Source organism: Syngnathus leptorhynchus, chromosome 5, assembly GCF_054491065.1.
Source record: "Syngnathus leptorhynchus isolate UIUO chromosome 5, UIUO_Slep, whole genome shotgun sequence".
NCBI lineage: Eukaryota > Metazoa > Chordata > Actinopteri > Syngnathiformes > Syngnathidae > Syngnathus > Syngnathus leptorhynchus.
The window spans coordinates 17,829,362-17,841,604 of NC_141199.1; the positions used below are offsets into that span (position 1 = coordinate 17,829,362).

Genomic DNA, 12,243 nt, shown 5'->3' on the forward strand with positions numbered 1-12,243 from the left:
GGCGCTTCAGCACCCGAGCGAGCGTCAAAAGTCAAGCGGAGACGGACGGGAGCACAAGATTGCATGGACGAAGACAAAAATCGGACATGATAGGGACTCGTCGTGCTTGCCGCGCGCCATCCTCACAAGGTACTTTTTGACCGTGTCATTGTTATCTGGTCTTTCACTGTGTCGAATTATCACGATTGGAAAGTGTGGAATTTGAAAAAGGTATGGAAATGGAAAAAAAAAAAAAGTCAAGTGCGGTAAAAGGCTGAAAATGGCACTATTTAGGAAAAAAAACTATCACCATATGATATTGCTAAATTAAAAACCGTATTTACAAGCTATTTCTTTGCGTGTAGGATTGTTTTCTCGGAAGAATTTTCCTACCAGATGACGACGTCCGATTTGAAGCGGCAATGAATTCCAATGGCAGCAATGCGTCGGGAGCCCCCTCAGAGGGCAACGGCGCGGCGGCGGCGGCGGCGGCGGGCGCAGGCCTGTGGGTGACGTCCGTGCTGGGCGCCACCCTGACGGTCATGTGGCTCCTGGGCACGGCGGGCAACGCGTACACGCTGGCCATCACGCGCTCGGCGGCGCTGCGCCGCACGGGCTCCGTCTACATCTACGTAGCCAACCTGGCGCTGGCCGACCTGCTCTACCTGTCCACCATCCCCTTCGTGGTGGTCACCTATTTTGCCCACGACTGGCTCTTCGGGGACGCCGGCTGCCGCGTCCTGCTCAGTCTGGACCTGCTCACCATGCACGCCAGCGTCTTCATCCTGGCGGCCATGAGCTTGGAGCGCTACCGCGCCGTGGCGCGGCCCATGAGCACCCGCGATTCGTCCCCGCGCAGCCGCAAGATGGCGGCGGCCGTCATCTGGGCCACGGCCTTCGCGCTCACTCTACCCATGATGGTCATGATCCGACTCAGGCGGGACAAGCCGTCTCCGGCCGGCGTGGTGAAGCGGATGTGCTTCCCCACGTGGACCCTGGAGGCCTTCAAGGCCTACGTGGGCGTCCTGTTCCTGACCAGCGTTCTGGTCCCGGGTCTGGTGATGGTTTCGCTGTACGCGGGCCTCGCCAGGCGCTACTGGGCCACGCAGGCCCGGCTGGCGGGACGCTCGTCCCGCCGGCGAGGCCTGAAACAGCGTGTGGCCGTCATGATCTTCAGCATTGTGCTGGCCTACTGGGCCTGTTTCCTTCCCTTCTGGGGCTGGCAGCTGACCCAGCTCTTCTCGCCGGAGTCTCTCAAGGCTCTGTCCCCGGCCACTCACAATTACGTCAACTTTTTTGTCACCTGTCTGACGTACGGCAACAGCTGCGTCAACCCTTTCCTCTACACGCTGCTCACCAGAAACTACAAGGATTACCTGGCGCACAAAAGCCAGTCCACAGTGAGCGGCAGCAGGATCCAGATGAGCGAAAGCCCGCCCCCTCGGGACTCCCATTGAGGAAAAACTCTCTTGGTTGACTTCCCTCATCTAGACTGACTGTCAAGACTGACAACCTCCAAAAGAAGTTTGCAATATGAGTCACTTTTGTATTTTATTTTTTTTTTGCAATGTAACCTTTTACTCACAGAATTTCTCGGGCGATTAAATTAGATTGCTGAAGTGGTGTTTGAGTTTCCCACATACATTCTTCTTTGCGGGAATGTCATCACGCTGTGCTACATTCCACGGCCTCTCCCCACTCTTTGGAGTCCTCCTGCTAATTATCTCACGGGCCCATTGGTTGTTTTTTTATTTTTTTTGTCACGTAACGCAAACATGACTGAATAAGCCCTCCCGAGTAACTAGCCTTTTCCCAGCCACTCCCTCAAATGTGGCCAAAGCTGGGCACAACATTGACACATTTATTACTTTTAATCTCGCTTTTAACTTGAAAGTAAATGAAGTTCAATTATTAACTTAAACAATGACTATGTTGCTATTGACCTGTGTGTAAACAAAAAACAAAAAGACTTTGTCCAATTTTAATCGTATTTATTCACAAAGCTGTGGACTATTGAACCAGGCCATTGTCTGGCTTCCTCTTGTGGCATTTTGTTGTTGTTGTCATTACCAGATGGTTCCAAGGTCAAAGACATCCTCCCAAGCTGTCCAGGAGAGCCAGGATGGTTGATGATGAGTCACGTTAGGGTTTTGTCGGACTCTCTACTTGATCTTGATGCCCACGATCTTGGCCTCGCCAGCGACATCAAAGTAATTGTACTTGACGTCGGCCAGCCGGTTGGGGAAAGTAATCGTGGAGCCGTTGGGCAACTTGATGATGAACTCTTCGTTGTTGAAGTTGATATAGAACTGGAAGACAAGTGGGGAAAAAAGTCCTTACTGAACTTTGAAATGTGAAATGAGAAGGACCCCTGTGTCTTTTGAAAGGGCTTTTTATGGCCCAATAAAGCAGTGTGGCTTTTGACCTAGCACAGTTGCTCATAAAACCACTGCGCGTGGTACCTTGCTCTCCTCGCCGTGGGAGAAGCAGAAGTTGTCGTCGCGTTGCTCGTCGCCCCAGGAGCCTCCCGACATGGAGTTGCAAACGATGGCGCTCTGGTCAAAGCGCGGGTTGAAGTGCAGCGCGATGTTTTCCGAGTCGTGGCCGACATTGATGCTGAATCTGAAAGATGGTGAAAAGAGGTGAAGCCAAAGCGGCCGTTTTGGACATGTCCATTGTTGGGGGGACTGACCTGTCGCAGCCATCTTTGGGCTTGATACAGATCTTGAACTCCTGCCCTTCCTTAAAGCTCATGCCCATGACTTTCTGTGATGGACAAAGACGGACGGACAGTTCATTTTCTTCACGTTAAACCGGATTCTACTTCGATTCACATTGAGCGTTGAGCCAATGCCCGCGTGAGCGATCAGCGCAACAATTCAACTCCACTGTCCGCGAATATTTACGCAAGGTGTTCTTATCATCCGTGTTGATGATCAACCAGGTCACCGCATAATCATCTCTGGAAACAGGAAGTTGTCGTTTGTACACCGCATCACATAAAACCATAAAGACATAAACCATCTGTGCTCCACCTATAGCCATTTATATCGCTTACATTGTGTCTTTCCATGCTTATAAGATATTTCATGCTTTATTTATATATTTGACTGATTGATTGATTGATTGATTGATTGATTGATTGATTGATTGATTGATTGTTGTTTTGGCTGTTTCTTGGAGCACACTCACATATAAGATGGGCTCTGCGGCTTGATGCAGTCTTTCCTAATTCTTGGGAAGTATTTACAATGAATTTGTACTGACTCCGATCAGTTCAACACTTTAGATCGTTTGACTGAATGAAACGGGTGTGTGGAAAACGAAGCACACGACGAAAGAACCCTTGAGATTAGCATCGCCATTATTTTCTTCAACGGAGCCTATATTATGGAAAAGGGAACGTCATTCCTTTTGATTCAAGATGAATTGTTTGAGAGAATCAAAACGCCCAACGCCCGGAACGAATACGAGCGGACCACTTACCATCTTGGCCGTTTGGTGTTCTTGAGCGCGTCGTGACTCGAGTGACAAGAGACCGCGACGGCTGCTTCTGAGGTTTATATAACGCAGGTGATGTGAGAAGTGGGAGGGGCGGGGGTCATGAAGTGTCCAGGTAGAAAAAACATTTTCCTACCAACCGGGCCCTAGTCAAAGGAAATCATTTCACGACATACACTATTGGGTTTAAGTCAATGAAATAAAGTGACAGGCTAAATACTTCAAATAAAATTCGATATTAAACAATGAGTCTAATCAGTATTGTTGGAAAATAGGTCAAGCTTAAATTTTTTTCGTATTATTTTTCAATTGCTAGTTTTTAAATTTGCTTCACATTGGTGCGCTTGAAAGGCAGTCGGCGGATTTCTGACGTCACGTACAAGCCAGAGACTCAAACCTCAAAATGCTGGGCGTCGCCCAAAGGTACGAACTGGTCACTTTTTTGGGGGGTTTCACTTCATCATATATATAATAACAATTTTGCTGCTATATCATATATTTATTGATATGTATTGGGTTTTTGTTTTTGTTTTGTCACGTTACACCTCATTGGCTGATCCCAAAGACAGTAGGCGTTACCCAAAGATATTTCAGCCAATGGTGTGAGCTGATCTTTACCATAGGCGTTCCTTAGGCTCCAACTCGATCCAAGCTAGTAAACAAGTTGAAGCTAAATCAGGTAGCTAACAACTTTTTTTTTTTGCCTCCATTGAAAACCAAAGTAGTTCAAAAATACTTATGTGTGTCGATTCGTCAACTGTTTGGACATCAATCAGTGACTAAGCAACTGACAAGTTTTTAATCGTGTTTAGTGAGTGTAACATGAGCTCGTTGGCTAAGCTTAACTGAACTTGAGCAAATACTAAGCGAAATAGCGGCGAAGGACTAATAGCGGGCGGCCGTGGGCTTGTCTCAAGGTGGGCTTTTTTTTCTTTTTGTGACAGAAAATCATGGCGTCGTCCCTGACGACAGGAGCAGCACCAATAGCCGCCGCCGAGTGCACGGTGCCCGCTTCCATGTTCGCCCCGGATCGGGGCTTCTCCGTCGATGCATGCGGGGGAGAGCGCTTCGAGGATCCCGAGGGCACCGAAGAGGTTTTGGATTGGAGCAACAAGGCAGGCTCCTCTTGAGATGATCCACTTTTGTCAGTGTTATTTGTAAAATATGTTGAGTGCTGGCAGTGAAATACGAGACAAGTGACACGTCCACTCGCCTGATAAATTCTGAGGGACACCACATGTCGGATTTGAGAGACCCCCGGTGTTGTAGCACGTATATACTTGGCCAATCATTCATCATGAATAATGTATTGATTTACAATTCATTGAATCGAGGACAGAGTTGTAAGTGTGGCCACGTCAACTTATTCCAGATTGTCCAATGTTTTAAAAGTTGGGAGTTGTTGTTTTTCCTGTCACATTTGTGCTTTAGAAACTAAAAAATGCCAACATGTCCATCTGATCGCTGTCATTCCCTGCTGATTGTCATCACGAAGCAGATCATTGATCTCCGTTCCTCTCTCCCAGATGGTCTTGGTGAGTCCGACAGGGGAGCAGTACGACGCGCTGCAGCGACACCTACGCGCGCGGCTGGACGAAGGCTGCGGCGAGACCATTTTTGTCGTGGGGATGGGCTCGGGTAAGATTGTCCGACTCGATCCGATGTGACACCGTGGCCAATTTTGCCACGCCGCGGTCCACAGACGGCGGCGACTACGGTCTGAGCGACCGCGACACAGAGGCGTCGGTAGCCACCGTGCAATCGCTGTGTGAGCAAGTGGAGGCCGACCTCATCCTGCTGAGGGAGCGCACGGAGGTGGGCGGCAAGATCTGCGACTTCCTCATCCGCCGCCGCGTGGGCCAGCAGGACTTCCTGGAAGTCAGGTGGGAGGGAGCCAGGCTAAGGTTTAGCTGCAGGCGCCACGGAAACCAAAGCCAGCCAGCCGCTTGGTTTGCGCAGAGTGGCGGTGGTGGGCAACGTGGACGCCGGCAAGAGCACGCTGCTGGGCGTGCTGACCCACGGCGAGCTGGACAACGGTCGAGGCTTTGCGCGCCAGAAGCTCTTTAGGCACAAGCACGAGATGGAGAGCGGCAGGACCAGCAGCGTGGGCAACGACATCCTGGGCTTCGACCACGAGGGACAGGTACGGTACGCGGCCCGGTGAAGTCTCTCCTCGAGTCGCCCCCCGACCCCCACCCTTCCGAGGCCTCGCCCCAGGTGGTCAACAAGCCCGACAGCCACGGCGGCAGCCTGGACTGGACCGAGATCTGCGAAAAGTCCTCCAAGGTGATCACCTTCATCGACCTGGCGGGCCACGAGAAGTACCTGAAGACCACCGTCTTCGGCATGACCGGACACCTGCCCGACTTCTGCATGCTCATGGTGAGGCTGCTGACCCATGGAAAGTTTTCCGGCTGGTGCCGTAGATCCGAACTCTGCATTTTTTTTTTTTTTTTCTTTTCAGGTGGGCAGCAATGCCGGCATCGTGGGCATGACCAAAGAGCACCTGGGTCTGGCGCTAGCGTTAAACGTGCCCGTGTTTGCCGTGGTCACCAAGATCGACATGTGTCCGGCCAACATACTGCAAGGTGCGACGTCGTCGTTTGTGCGGCCGTTTCGTGTCGATCCAAATGCTAGGTGCAAATTATACACAGCAAAAATGCGCACATGAAATGAGTTGATTTTGAAATGATAGCTTCAGATCAAATCTGAACCGCCAGAGCTTTTCTAGGTCCCACTTAAAAACCTTCCCATTCTGATTCCAGAAACCCTGAAATTACTCCAGCGGCTATTAAAATCTCCTGGCTGCAGAAAGATTCCCGTGTTGGTGCAGAACAAGGACGACGTCGTCGTCACGGCGTCCAACTTCAGCTCGGAGAGGTGAGCTGGCGCGGCGCCGTTGGCGTCCGTGTGTCTGTCGACGCTTGAAAGATGTGCCCGCTGTCGTCTTCCAGGATGTGTCCCATCTTCCAGATCTCCAACGTGACGGGCCAGAACATCGACCTCCTGAAGATGTTCCTCAACCTGCTCTCGTCCAGGACCGCCTTTAACGACGACGAGCCCGCCGAGTTCCAAATCGATGACACCTATTCCGTACCGGTGCGAGGGGGAGAAACACACTGGGAAGCTTTCAATGACCGCTACTGCCACCTAGTGGCGGGAAGGAGCGATCGCATCAATTTGCTGACTGTTTTTTTTTTCACCAGGGCGTGGGCACGGTGGTGTCGGGCACGACGTTACGCGGCGTGATCCGACTCAACGACACGCTTCTCTTGGGTCCCGACCCGCTGGGCGTTTTCATCCCTATCGCCGTCAAGTCCATCCACCGGAAGAGAATGCCTGTCAAGGAGGTGCGCGGCGGGCAGACGGCATCCTTTGCGCTCAAGAAGGTGAGAGAGGGTTAGGGAGGAGCTCTGAGCACGGCCCGGCCCGGCCCGCTCGCTGCCACGTTCTTCATTTCAACTCGCTCCCTGTTAGATCAAGCGCTCGTCCATACGCAAGGGCATGGTGATGGTGTCCCCCAAGTTGTTGCCGCAGGCCACCTGGGAGTTTGAGGCGGAGATCCTGGTGCTGCACCACCCCACCACCATATCCCCGCGCTACCAGGCCATGGGTGAGTGAGTGAGTGCGTGTCCACGGGGGTCGCGCCGCTGCCTTGCCTTTGCCACTTTGGGGAATCATCTTGACTTGCGCAATAATGCCATTGAAGTATTTCTCCGTCTCCCGCCGTCAGTCCACTGCGGCAGCATCCGTCAGACCGCCACCATCTTAAGCATGAGCAAGGACTGCCTGCGGACCGGCGACAAGGCGGCCGTCCACTTCCGCTTCATCAAGACGCCCGAGTACCTGCACAGCGACCACAAGCTGGTGTTCCGGGAGGGCCGCACCAAAGCCGTGGGCACCATCACCAAGGTGAGCCGTCACAAGGGCCGCCCGCCCGCCCGCCGCCGCCTTGAATAACGCCGAAAATTTCCCTTTCAGCTCCTGCAGTCGGTCAACACGCAGGCGGCCAAGGCGCAGCAGGCCAAGTTGCTGGCCGCCAAGAAATTCTACAAGGACGGCACGGAGGAAACGCGGCCGCCCAGTCCCGGCGGCGCCGCCGCCGCACTTCCGGTAAGTGACCGCACCAGGAGCTGCTGTGGAAACTTTATACAGTGTGAGAATGGCGACCCCAGGTGGACAAAAAACACTTGACACGCTCTAATTTCAAGTCCATTTTTTAGGCGCTGACTTCTTTAATAAGCCATTCAGGAAAAAAAATTCTACAGTTGCAGTCCTATTTGAATGATTTATTCTCATACTTATGTATTTCTTCAAATATCATTTTTAAATGGCTTCTAAGAGTCAGGTTGGGGGAATTTATTTATCTTTTTCAAACTTGAGCTGTAAGTCAACTTTTTTGTGGGATTTTCCCCAGCTCCAATCAGGAGGCGGCGGACGACGGCGGGGTGGCCAGCGGCACCGAGGGAAAGGAGGCGCCAACGTGCTGGCGACGACACCGCCGGCGTGCGCCGCGACGGCGGGGGGCCTCCTTTAGACGTACGTCAATAAATACTCTGCAACATCACCCGTCCAACACGCTAGCCAAAGTCAACGCAGGAAATCACCAGCAAAGTATTTCTTCTGCCAAAATATGCATCAAAGTTGATGGCTAGCACCAACAGTCCACAAATGTGAAAGGTTTTGAAGCTCGTCCCCTCTCCGAGATGACGCAATCTTTGATCAGCTCTGATGTTTTCAAAAAACAAAACAAAAATGCTTTGCCGTTTTTAGACACAGTTAGTTTGTACGTCAAAATGGCAGCATTGAAGTGAAATGGCTTGTCAATGCCTTGAAATAAAGCTGCAATGCCAACCAAACAAGCTTTTGATCCTCCCTCCTCAGCTTCCAAATTGACACCGGAGGATATTTGCTTGCTGACATTTACGAGCCGACCCCCCTCGAAAATGCAATCGTCGTCTTCGTTTTTCAAGAAAACCAAGTAACATAACAAATTATATTTCATGACATTTTGATGACTTTTCTTCCAGCACTCTTTGTTTTGACAAACAGATGCAATCAATTGATTTATATCGCAATATATATAAATAAATTGGACTTGAGTGAATGAGGTGATGATGATAATGGTGATGATGTCGATTGATTGCAGTCCTTTCCGTATCGTTTTGAAAGTTTGCCAGCGCTGCGCTGCCCAACTTGCGCCCAAACTTTATTCAACTCTGTCGACGTCTTTAGCGATGCGAGCCGACATTATGCGACAATTAATCAGCCGCCTCGGAGGTAAACAAGCCCCCAAAAAAGCGGATGAAATCTGGCGGAGCGCAAAATGAATGTCTTAATAAATCAAGACTCACATGCATAATTGAATTTGGCTCTCAGCAAAAAAATAAAAAAATATATAAGCCGGTAAGAGAATCATTGATTTTGTCCTCACTAGTTTGAATCCTTTGAAATATTCACGACTTGAAGTGCTTTGATTTCCTGATGAGCGATGAGTAGGAACAGTTTTTTTTCTAGGGCTAATTGTCTTTCGGCCAGCAGGTGGCATCGCTGCGTCATTTTGAATCAACATGGTGATAGAAATATAGATTGTATTTCATTTCTACTGTCATTATCATATCATAAAAATTGCTGGCGATGTGTAGTCACGACCGTCTTTCTCTCTGAATGCAAATTTCATCAAAGGGTACAAATGACTCGAATACAAGGTTATTATTCTCCGCTCCGAAATATTGCCAATTAAAAATGGAGACAGAACCAAGTTGTATTTTTTGGCAGTTTAATCTAATTTGTCCGTGAACTTGGTGAAATGATTCCTACTGATACAGCTTTAGCCATTTGTGTGTTAACCAAACTGTGTTTTGAGCGTGAGCATGGCGGCATTCACCGAGCGCTCCTATTTGTTCATTTATCAGCAAGTGTGTGCGTGCGTGAAGCCCATTGGAACACACACACACAAACACAGGTTCTTTGGTGTAGCAGTGCTGACAGGGCGGTTTGGATTCATCATGCTGCTACTGTAGAAAGAAAAAAAAAACGTTTGCTGATTAAAGTGTACGCCGGCAACCATTTTGCCCAAAGTTGATTCCAGATGAATAAATAAACACACCTTGAAGGCAGCAGCTCGTGTTTGTTCCGCAAAGAGCATTTTATCATCTGTGCAGCGGGTGTGAAGGAAGATCTGGAGAACAGGCAAATATATTTTTGTAAACTTCAAAGGCGATATAACTTTCAAAGAATCGATGGGCCGTGGACGGCCGTGCCTGACATTAAATGCTCTTCATTAGTCGCCGCTCACGCTTTGATGTGCACCCCCACCGCCATCCTATCCGCGACCCTCTCGTCTCCACCTGTTTGTCAGGTCCATTAACGGTGGACGACAGGGAGCCGTTTGACCCGGAGCGAGGGGTTCTTCGGGGAGGCGCCGGCCGTCTGAGGGAGGGGAGGGGAGCTCCAACGCTAATTGGTTAGCTTAGAGCGGCGCGACGTGGCTCCCTGCTAGCAGACAGCTGGTGGGTGGACGCTGAAGACCAATTAGAGAAACAACAATCGGAGAAGCCGGGAGAAAAGGAGAAGCCAGAGAAGGCCTTTGTGCAAGTGTGACAGGTTGCTTGAAAACGTGAGACGAGACGACAACACTTTGTCGAAATCGTTGGTCACGACTCATCGAATTTGATCTACCCGAGCTACACTTCAGTGGCTGTGGTTTCAAACTAGGGTTAGGGTTTCAAACGAGGGTTAGGGTTCAGAGGTAGGGTTTCAAACTAGGGTTAGGGTTTTACAGCAACATCCATGTTTTCACCGGAGACCATTTTGAGTGTTCAAGGACATTTTGTTCACATCATTTTGAGCACATTTTGTTGACATGAAAGACATCAGGACCATCAAGGAAGTCAACTAAAACATGCTTTGGAGCTTTGATACAGTAGTCCTCAATGAACACGTTTTCATTCTCAGGCTTATCTGACAAAGCCATGTGAAAATTATTTGATCAACTAATTGTTTGAGCGTGGTGTCGCTTCGCTGTTAAATTTGGAGCGATAATGAGTGAGTGCTGACCTTTAACCCCTGACACTTGCAAGTGTTGGGAATCATGAAAACATGCTGCAAGCTAGAATTGGCCAAAACGTTTGAGCGCACAGGTTTGTGAAAGCCTGCAAAACTGTCATTTATCTGCGGATGAGGACGTTTTTTTTTTTTCTTTTCTCCAATGGCAAGCCTTCTTAAGGCAAAGAGAGCAACGTCTCCGTGGCAACAGCCTCAGCGTCCTCGCGGCAAAAAGACAAAAGGTGGCATAATTGGAACGATTGTTCCCGTGCAGTTTTGAAGGCTTCTATTCTTTCGCCTGCCGTCCCCCTCATAAGGCGTTTTGTGGACTCGCTAATTAAGGCTTCCAACAAACGACAAATAAGACAAAAGCAGACAAAGGAAGAAGAGCTTCTTCGTGTTTGTTTTCATTCACTCGTTTGTCCTGCGTGCGTGCGTGCGTGCGTGCGTGCATGCTTGTGCGTGCATGCTTGTGGACGGCCGCCAGGGGCCAGCCTCTTGGCTCACCAATCCTGACTTCAGACAGCGACCGTTCAAAACTGCCACATGCTCGCTCGCTCCCTGGCTCGCTCGCTCTCTCCATTAACTCTTGGCCTCGAAAGGCAAAAAACTCACATGGTGCTTTCATGCTCCTCCATTTTGTATCTGGAAAAATCCAACTGTTTCAGTGGAGTTTTGATATTTGGCCACTTCAGACACAATGAGGCAGCATTAGCGTTCGCGCTCGACCCTCCATCCAAAGGCGACGTTCTCTTCCCATGTGGACAATTTGGTTTGGATTGTTTAACCCAGCATGCGCGCGGGCGCGCGGGCGTGCGCACACTCGCAGGTGGTTCATTGTCGGAGCTGAAACAAGGCAGCAGCTTGCAGCCACAATCGGCTGCTAAGCGCTCCGACGTTTATTTGCTATGCCAGCCCTCGTAAAGTTAATGAACTCACAAAGAGCTAATCACGGCATTAGCGTTTTAGCCGTCCGGCGCCAACGTGGCAGCCGCGCAGTGCCGCGCCGCACCGCGCCGCTCGCAGCGCCAATTGGCCAACCGCCGTTTGTTGGCGCACGCAAAGATTGTCGGCCATACAATCAATGACAACAAATGAAAATATGAAACATTGCTTTGTACTTTGAATGTCGATACTAACGTTAACATTGTAGCTAGCGCATGCGGGTGATCAATGTGCGTGATTACTTTCCCGTTGCGTGCAAATGAAAGCAATCCAACACGCAAGCAAACAAAGAAACAAGTCCGGAGGAAAAGCAATGTGCTTAATTAGATTGCCACGCTTTGACGAGCTGAGCTTCCGCAATATTGCGAGTACACAGGTAGCGCCGTTTCACTTCCTCCCGTGTCGTTAAATGGCTGCACTTATTCTCATTTTCTTCTTTATTGCTCAGAAGGAGATGCGTTTTCGAGAGGGCGGACGCATCGTCGACACCAGCGTCTTTCAAAAAGGAACTGACTCACGCCCGGAGCGCCAATGAGCTGGCTGGCTGGCTGGCTGCGCGGTGCTCCACCTGATCCAGCAGATGGCGATATAACGGCTACAAGACGCTCGCCGTGTTGCACTCCAGGGGGAAAGCCATCAATAAATCAGCGCGTCTTATAAACATAGCGCCGCCGCGGATGTCGTGTCAGGGCCCGGCGACGACGTCGTTGTCCAACACGTTCAGCCGGCGGTGAAAGCGAGAAGGCGGGAGAGGAACGAAGGAAGGAAGGA

The 12,243-nt window shown here is 50.2% G+C and overlaps 3 protein-coding genes and 1 long non-coding RNA gene across 5 annotated transcripts; 2 read left to right on the forward strand and 2 right to left on the reverse strand.

Annotated features, from left to right (window-relative positions):
• The first annotated feature begins 401 nt into the window (after positions 1 to 401).
• Positions 402 to 1,488, forward strand: uts2r4 (urotensin-2 receptor 4). The gene has a single exon (XM_085911718.1). It carries the CDS (start codon positions 402 to 404, stop codon positions 1,434 to 1,436), a length of 1,035 nt encoding a protein of 344 aa, XP_085767844.1. The 3' UTR covers positions 1,437 to 1,488.
• Positions 1,489 to 1,962: 474 nt separating this feature from the next.
• LOC147057501 (galectin-2-like) lies at positions 1,963 to 3,953 on the reverse strand. The gene is made up of 5 exons (XM_085912386.1): positions 3,878 to 3,953; positions 3,466 to 3,626; positions 2,672 to 2,745; positions 2,442 to 2,601; positions 1,963 to 2,288 (listed from the first exon to the last, which is right to left on the reverse strand). Exons 2-5 carry the CDS (start codon positions 3,466 to 3,468, stop codon positions 2,142 to 2,144), a joined length of 384 nt encoding a protein of 127 aa, XP_085768512.1. The 5' UTR covers positions 3,469 to 3,626; positions 3,878 to 3,953; the 3' UTR covers positions 1,963 to 2,141.
• Positions 3,954 to 4,087: 134 nt separating this feature from the next.
• Positions 4,088 to 9,502, forward strand: LOC147057502 (GTP-binding protein 1-like). Of its 2 annotated transcripts, XM_085912383.1 has the most exons (15): positions 4,088 to 4,159; positions 4,425 to 4,595; positions 5,007 to 5,118; positions 5,183 to 5,363; positions 5,440 to 5,623; positions 5,698 to 5,862; positions 5,945 to 6,068; positions 6,246 to 6,360; positions 6,435 to 6,579; positions 6,687 to 6,869; positions 6,958 to 7,093; positions 7,214 to 7,392; positions 7,462 to 7,593; positions 7,898 to 8,019; positions 8,365 to 9,248. In XM_085912383.1, exons 2-14 carry the CDS (start codon positions 4,431 to 4,433, stop codon positions 8,015 to 8,017), a joined length of 1,941 nt encoding a protein of 646 aa, XP_085768509.1. In that variant the 5' UTR covers positions 4,088 to 4,159; positions 4,425 to 4,430; the 3' UTR covers positions 8,018 to 8,019; positions 8,365 to 9,248. The 2 variants fall into 2 exon arrangements, with proteins under 2 accessions (XP_085768509.1, XP_085768511.1); XM_085912385.1 differs by lacking the exon at positions 4,088 to 4,159 and adding an exon at positions 4,185 to 4,291 and having other exon boundaries at positions 7,898 to 9,502.
• LOC147057503 (uncharacterized) lies at positions 9,259 to 11,453 on the reverse strand. Its single transcript, XR_015066087.1, has 3 exons — positions 11,143 to 11,453; positions 9,590 to 9,661; positions 9,259 to 9,497 (listed from the first exon to the last, which is right to left on the reverse strand). It is a non-coding gene; the product is annotated as an uncharacterized LOC147057503 (long non-coding RNA).
• Between the last annotated feature and the right edge of the window lie 790 nt (positions 11,454 to 12,243).

Excerpts from the sequence above, each read along its gene's own strand:
- uts2r4 (XM_085911718.1), top strand. The coding sequence starts at position 402 with ATGAATTCCAATGGCAGCAATGCGTCGGGAGCCCCCTCAGAGGGCAAC.
- LOC147057501 (XM_085912386.1), bottom strand. Across the intron at positions 2,602-2,671 it reads CCCAAAGATGGCTGCGACAG|ATTCAGCATCAATGTCGGCC; the intron begins GTCAGTCCCCCC and ends ACCATCTTTCAG. Across the intron at positions 2,289-2,441 it reads CCCACGGCGAGGAGAGCAAG|TTCTATATCAACTTCAACAA; the intron begins GTACCACGCGCA and ends CTTGTCTTCCAG.
- LOC147057502 (XM_085912383.1), top strand. The coding sequence starts at position 4,431 with ATGGCGTCGTCCCTGACGACAGGAGCAGCACCAATAGCCGCCGCCGAG. Across the intron at positions 4,596-5,006 it reads TTTTGGATTGGAGCAACAAG|ATGGTCTTGGTGAGTCCGAC; the intron begins GCAGGCTCCTCT and ends CCTCTCTCCCAG. Across the intron at positions 5,624-5,697 it reads GCTTCGACCACGAGGGACAG|GTGGTCAACAAGCCCGACAG; the intron begins GTACGGTACGCG and ends GCCTCGCCCCAG.